At 40.8% G+C, this 7,063-nt stretch overlaps 1 protein-coding gene across 1 annotated transcript; it reads right to left on the bottom strand.

The window, feature by feature from the left end:
* Positions 1-4,480: 4,480 nt before the first annotated feature.
* On the bottom strand, positions 4,481-6,297 carry AMIGO1 (adhesion molecule with Ig like domain 1). Its single transcript, XM_018566996.1, has one exon. It carries the CDS (start codon positions 6,013-6,015, stop codon positions 4,492-4,494), a length of 1,524 nt encoding a protein of 507 aa, XP_018422498.1. The 5' UTR covers positions 6,016-6,297; the 3' UTR covers positions 4,481-4,491.
* Between the last annotated feature and the right edge of the window lie 766 nt (positions 6,298-7,063).

Genomic DNA, 7,063 nt, shown 5'->3' with positions numbered 1-7,063 from the left:
CCTAGCTTCTGGAGGGTGGCTACTTTTCTTCCCCATGTCCCTGTGTGTGTTGTAAAGTAGCCACCGCTCCAAGCTCACTCCCGTGATGTACTGCAATCTCAATATAAATTGGTAAACTAAACGTGAGATTGTAGTCCATCATGGGAGTGAACTTGGAGCTTTGGCTAGTTTACAACACACACAGGGACCATGGGGAACAAAAGTAGCCACCCTCCAGAAGGAAGGACAGTGTCAGCACCAATTCAGAGATGATTTGAGGCTCTACAGCCGAGTGATACACAAATATGCTGCATTTTTCTTAATAGTTAGGGTACTTAAAAGTATTTTAAGTTTTAACTCCTGAGTTTAGTGTCACTTTAAGTTTTGACATTCCTGTAGCCAAACAGCTGGCCTGCATATAATTCAATAGTACACTCAGCTCTCTTTTGACAGTAATCTGGTGATCAGGAAACCCCTTTTGCTTACCTGTTCTAGGGCAGGCATTCCCAAGCACATCCAATACAGACTCATTGTTTGTTGTATATTGCATATAAAAAGCTAACCTAACAAAATGTCAATATAAAGAGATATTTCTCATTTACTAGTCATATTCAAACATTTCTCGGAAGTCTGAATAAAACAGAATAGACAAACATGTGCCATGTGTAAGGAGCTCTGCACAGTCTGGCTGCTGTTGGTTATATACAAATCACTATAAGATAAACTGAATGTACTTACTGACTTTAGCTCAGCTGCTTTGTTTGGCAGCCTTAAATATTTACTATTCTACATGTTAATGCAATTATTTTGCCATCAACACTTTCTAATCACTTTGATGTGATCTAGGACAGGAAGAGGGTCTCTCAGTTATGCAGCACAAAGGCTGATTACCGGCAGGGAATAAGCTAATTATTTGCGACAGAACAATACAAACAACGATAGGCACCCTGTTGTATATCCTATATGTTTTTCTTAAACAATAAAAGGTATCCCATATACTGACTTTTGTTTGTATTTGAATTATTACATTGAATTAATATATTTAAGAGTCATATCTATAGAAGTTTAAAGGTAAAATGTACCAAAGAGTGACTTGCCTTGTCAAATTATTTCAAGGCCAGTTTCACCTATTGATTGATATTATAGTTTTTTGTTGGTGAAATGGTGATTCGTAGATGCATCTACTGGAAACCAATCGGAATTCAACATTTAATGATCCAATTTCAGCGCAGCGAATTCCGATTGTTTGTGTTGAAGAAATGCCACTTAAAGGATACCTTTACTTTCATGTGGTTATCCTTTAAAGGATAAGTACACTCAATGACAAATGCACTTATCCTTTTTGCCCATTTTCCCTGATCTAAACTAACCAATTCTCCTCCCCCACCTTGAGAGATGCATACTTATCTCAAACCCATAGCCACAGTCTCCAAAATACATTCAGGACCGCGAGTCTCGCTGTCTTTGTCAAACCTGTGGCTAAGATAGTGAGGCTTGTGGCACTGGCTATAAGAAACACTGGGGACTGCAGACGTCAGGTCAAGATAAGTATGAATCTGTGATGGGGGAGGGTGGGTTAGGTCAAGGGAAAGGGGCAAAAGGTGAACTTTAAGTCAAAGGGCACTTATCCTTTAAGTTACTCCCCTTCCCCTAAACACTTACCAGCGTCTTATACTCGTCCACACTCCTGCGATGCAGCACAGAGAGCTTCAAAAGATGCAAACTCTCCTAGCTGGTCCCTAGCTCATGTGCATATATGAAAACATCCCATTCCTTGCTATGGAGAGGCCATTTATTACGTATCCCAGGGATAGGTGGCCTCTCCATAGGGATGCATGGGATTTTTTTATGCACACACAGAAGAAATGAGCCACCTACCAGAAGAGTTAAACAGTAGAACGGCATCATGGCATGATGCCTTTCTACTGTTTTACTGTTCAAAGCCCATTTCGTGTGCACCTTACTGTATAACTGGTGACAAATTGTTGAGTGCGTTTGTCGTTTGTTTTGCTCTACCAGAAGAGTTGACTTCTTATTGCCCTCATGCACCGTCAGCAACAGTGGCCTAAGCTAAATGGCTGGAAATTTACAGCTAATAAAAAGGTTCCTGATGCTTTGAACTGCAGAACATTAAGATGAATTAAGAAAAACCTCTAACTACATGTCAATTAAATACATTTTCCCTTCCCAGCAGAAAGCATTGGAAAGCCAGCCAGAATGCTCCAAACAAATGTCACTACCTACAAGTGAGTTCCTGTTTCACATGTATGCTCACAGGAATGGCATTAACTGGGCACATGGATTTTCTGTGAACCCAGTTGGCAAAAAGTAACTCACTATTGCATCAATTTCTGCTCCCTCATAGGAGTCTTGTGTTTTGGCACATGGTGGCCCATCAGTCAAAGCAGTGTTGACAAAATAGATAGAATTTTGGACTTCACAATATTAAAAACGAATCTAATATTGTATTAACAGCTAATCTAAACCACTACACTAATATTCTTGTACATATAGCTTTATTCAGACAGGGTTGAAAGACTATAATGCTGTAGGGTAAAACGATAGTTGGCACTTTTTTGTTACTAAATTAAATTGATATTATTTCAAGCTAGACAGAGCATTAAATATGCAAGCCTAAGGCAAATATCTCATTGGTCACCCCTATAAGGTTTCTTGGAAGCATATATTTGTAATTTCAGGACAACTTATATTTTAATGTACTGGTATGTTATTCTAGTGACCAAGCACCTCACATGAAAGAATTTCCTTAATAGGAGAATTATGAGGCGAGTGATTTTCACTCAGTCTCATAATCTGAGCCGACCTGTGACAATGAAACTGTCACAGGTCGGCTCAGTAGATTGGGAAGTGAGTGAACACATACCGTCGCTCGCTCACTTCTCGATCTATCCCTGCGGAGAGCCGTGACTGTCACTCACGGCTCCCTGCAGGGATTCCCCCCTCCCCTGTCCAATCCTCCAGTGCTGACTGGCGAAACGTATGGGGGGAGGGGGCGTGCACAGCTGGCTCTGCCTCTGGATAGGCAGAGGCAGCTGTCAATCCCGCAGCTGGGGCGTCTTAGTATATTGAGCTTTGGGTCATGGGAGAAGGCTGGTTTGTGTTCTCCAGTGACCCTTAGGAGAACTATGGGGAAAAGCCCTGACCCCATAGTTCTCCTTTAGGGTCCTTTTGCAAAGTATGTTGCATTATGGTGGCCCTTTATTCTGAAAAGGTATATGCATGCATGCAATCTAGCACACCACAACACACAGTAGTGCATCATGTGTTGTGGTGAGCTGCCTGTACGTGCGTTGAGGTGCTATTCACATTGCAGAGTCCCATAGCGCACCAACACATAACATGTGCTCTAGAGGCAGAGATTAAATCATTTTATGACCCTAGCTCTAAAAGCTCTATTGCTTAAGACAAATTGTAATAATTTTAAAGGGTCCACTGTGAATGTCCATTTTACCCCTTATTTGAATCAGCCCTGAGACCGACCTTCTCCTAGAATAGGTCAGGCAACTAAGTGTAATTTTAATGAAGTCTAGAGCATGTTCGGTTAATAATACCTCTGCACATATATTTAAGCTTAAAGGGGATTGGGCTTCAAAGACCGTTCTCAAGGGAAGTCCACATCTGAGTTGATGAAATACACAGCTGAGTGGGCATCAGTACTAGCATTGCTTTTCACGTAATTGTGAAGCCTAATTTCTCAGCATGGTTATTCTTAACAATATAGGCCTCAGTACTAAAATACTGGATGCAGTTACATGATGAGGTTGGAAAGCAGGTATATGTTTTAATGAACTGCTCACGAATATAGATGCATTAATGGAATAGTTTATGACTATATAAGCTGTTCAATAATCTGTCACATCTAAGTGCAGCAAGCACATTATATCACAGTTACAGGGGAAGGTTGTGCTTTTCTATCTTACATTAATTCAGAACAGTACAGAATTCAACACTGGAATGACTGGCCAGCAGTCTCTTGGGTAACAAAGATATTATGTACAGACCAAACTTTGATCCATACAGTTGCAGGGGCACAGGAAGTGATGCCACAAAATTACAAAAGTGATATGTTAAGCTTCGATATTTGATTATTTTACATTATCGCCCCCTGTCATATTTGATTGTGGCTTTGTTGTTTATGCATTGGTAAAGTGAAGTTGTGTTCTAAATAAAACTTACATTTTAGGTTGATATTACGATGGCTGCATCTCCAGGAAAATCATGGTTGCATTTTGCATTTGTACTAGTTCTAATAGCAGGTTTTCAAGTCCCTCTATATTCTTCTCACATTATTTTTCTATGCATATTTTTTTTTTTCCTCACACTTATTTGTGATTATTCCTAATGGATTAACGTCCAGCTTATTTCTGCTTCCTGCCTTTCCTGGGGTGAACAACAACCTGACATGCACATGCTGGACAGGAGACTTTTAGTAATGGATGGAAAGGTTGTTTGATATGAACTGTTTGCAATCTTACTTTGAAAACACCAATGTCACACCACAATTGGAGTGTCAGAGAATACTGAACTGATAGATCCTGGATCTGACAGCTTCCGGTGTGGTGATGATGGATGTAGCTTGTGGCCTTTTATTCCAGGAGCTTCTTGTGAACCATTTGGTTTTAGTTTACCATTCTGACCTTGCAGATCTCCAGGGGGATCCAGAAAAGCCACATGACGACTGAGAGCTGCCTTGTCACTAGTGGTCTCATGGTTGGGGGTGGCACTGAGGACCGAAGAGCGGATGCTATCCCTGTCCTCTCCTTGACCCCTATCACCTGGTCGACACCAGCAGCGACATGGTGTCAAGTATAAATAAATCAGCACTAGAATAACACTAGCTACACATCCCACTAAAGTGGTATATGCTGTATTTAGTGTATCCTGGTGGACATGCTGTGTAAAGTTGAATACAGTGAGTGTAACATATAGAGTCTCATTCAGAACCTCCCCTTGAGCGTAGCAAGTATATGTTCCTTTGTCTTCCAAACGGATCTTTTTTATTTGAAGCCTGCCATCACTAAGCACATATATGGAATGGTTTCCCTCTTTCCCATCACCATGTTTTTGTATCCATTCATTGCCAGGAGTAACCCAAATTAGATTCACACCTCTTTGTTTGGTGTCACAGTTTAAGGTGACAGTCTCCTCAAGATGTGCCTCCATTCCAGTCTCTCTTACAACACTACAGTTCATACCCTCACTACCACTGAGAGAAAACACATTCACTGTGACAGTCCGTGGCTGGGAAGGTGGATAACACTGTATCTCTTCCCTGAAATCTATGGTGGATGCCAACTGACGTACATGCCAGTGCCAGAAAAGTCCATATAATTCACAGTTGCAGGTCAGTTGATTTCCATGTAGATATAGCCTGTTACTCAACCAGGCAGGCAGAGCCCGAAGCTGTTTTACTGGGAGAGCTTTTATGTGATTGGAGGAGAGATCAAGAAATGTAAGTTCTGGCAATTTTTCTCCATCTTTCACCAGTTCAAGAGGGAAACGTTGCAGTAAATTATGGCTCAGATATAACTTTTGTAAATGCTTCATTTCATCAAATGCAGTGCGATCAATATCTACTATTTTATTTTTGAACAGAAGAAGTACTTCCAGGTTTTCCAGAGCACTAAATGCATTCTCCTCAAAAATTCGCAGTTTATTACAGGATAAGTCCAGATGACGGAGGTTGGGGGTCAGAAGAAAAGCTTCAGAAGATACAAAGGTTATATGATTATGTGACAGCGATAATGTATTAAGTGTTTTTAGTGGATATGCAGTCCAATCAGCCCGTAGTCTTGCTAGATTGTTGTGACTGAGGTCTAACATTGCTATATACTTTGGTAAACCACTAGGAACCACTGCCAGGTCCTTCTTAGAGCAACTGATAACATCACTGGCACAAACACAAGTTTCCTGGCAGTTAAGTGGAGATGCTCCTGTTTTTTTTATAATTGTTTCTAAAAAACACAGATTGAAGGCCCAGAACAGTTGTGGCCAGAAGAAACAGGGCAGCCTCATAGTGAGTGATGGGTCACACGTAGCATACAGTTAATTTGGCTGCATTGTACCCTACTACAGGTGCCAGGCATTCACTGGTACAGGGCAGTAACACAATGTTACACATATTTAGAAGCCCTTAACAAATGTTGTAATGCTGTTGTGTTTTACAGAAATGTATGGATTAGCCCATGATCCAAAATCGACATCTGTACTTCCTTATAAAGTTCCATCAGCTCACTTAAGGATCCAAAAGCTAATCGGTAGAACAGATTACAGGCTACTGATTTAAAAAAAACAATTTCCTGTGGGGAGATAAAAAAAAGTATGTCAGACAAAATATGGTTGTATTGCAATGTATACACTATAAATCTAATTTTTCTTTATTTTCTTTTTTAATAATTACATTATTGAATATCAGACAATTGTTTTATTTGGGGTTGTTCAGATACCAGTGTATTTTGGCATTTTTATGAGAACTACCAGGGTTGCAGCAGAGACCGTGCTCTGGCGCTCCACCACTGTCCTGAAATCATTAGTCTGTATTGTTTTAGAAAAACTGTCACATGACAATAAACAAAAAGGTATCAGTAATTGTATCTGTGAGTACTTGGACAAGTATCAGCACTTGTACTTGAAAAAATGGTATTGGTGCATCTTAAAAATACACTATATTGCCAAAAGTATTGGGACACCCCTCCAAATCATTGGATTTAGGTGTTCCGTGAAAATTCCTTGCTACTAAATATTCCACGTTCACCTGTTAGTGGTATGATAACAAAGTGGAAGCAACTGAGAACAACAGCAACTCAGCCACGAAGTGGTAGGCCACGTAAAATGACCAAGCAGGGTCAGCGCATGCTGAAGAGCACAGTGCGCAGAAGTCGCCAACTGTCTGCAGAGTCAATAGCTATAGACCTCCAAACTTCGTGTGGCCTTCAGATTGGCACAACAACAGTGCGCAGAGAGCTTCATGGAATGGGTTTCCATGGCCGAGCAGCTGCATCCAAGCCTTACATCACCAACTGCAATGCAAAGCGTCAGATGCAGTGGTGTAAAGCATGCCGCC

This window comes from Nanorana parkeri, unplaced genomic scaffold (assembly GCF_000935625.1).
Source record: "Nanorana parkeri isolate BGI_ZX_2015 unplaced genomic scaffold, ASM93562v1 scaffold995, whole genome shotgun sequence".
Taxonomy (NCBI): domain Eukaryota; kingdom Metazoa; phylum Chordata; class Amphibia; order Anura; family Dicroglossidae; genus Nanorana; species Nanorana parkeri.
This window is presented reverse-complemented; position numbering and strand designations above follow the sequence as displayed.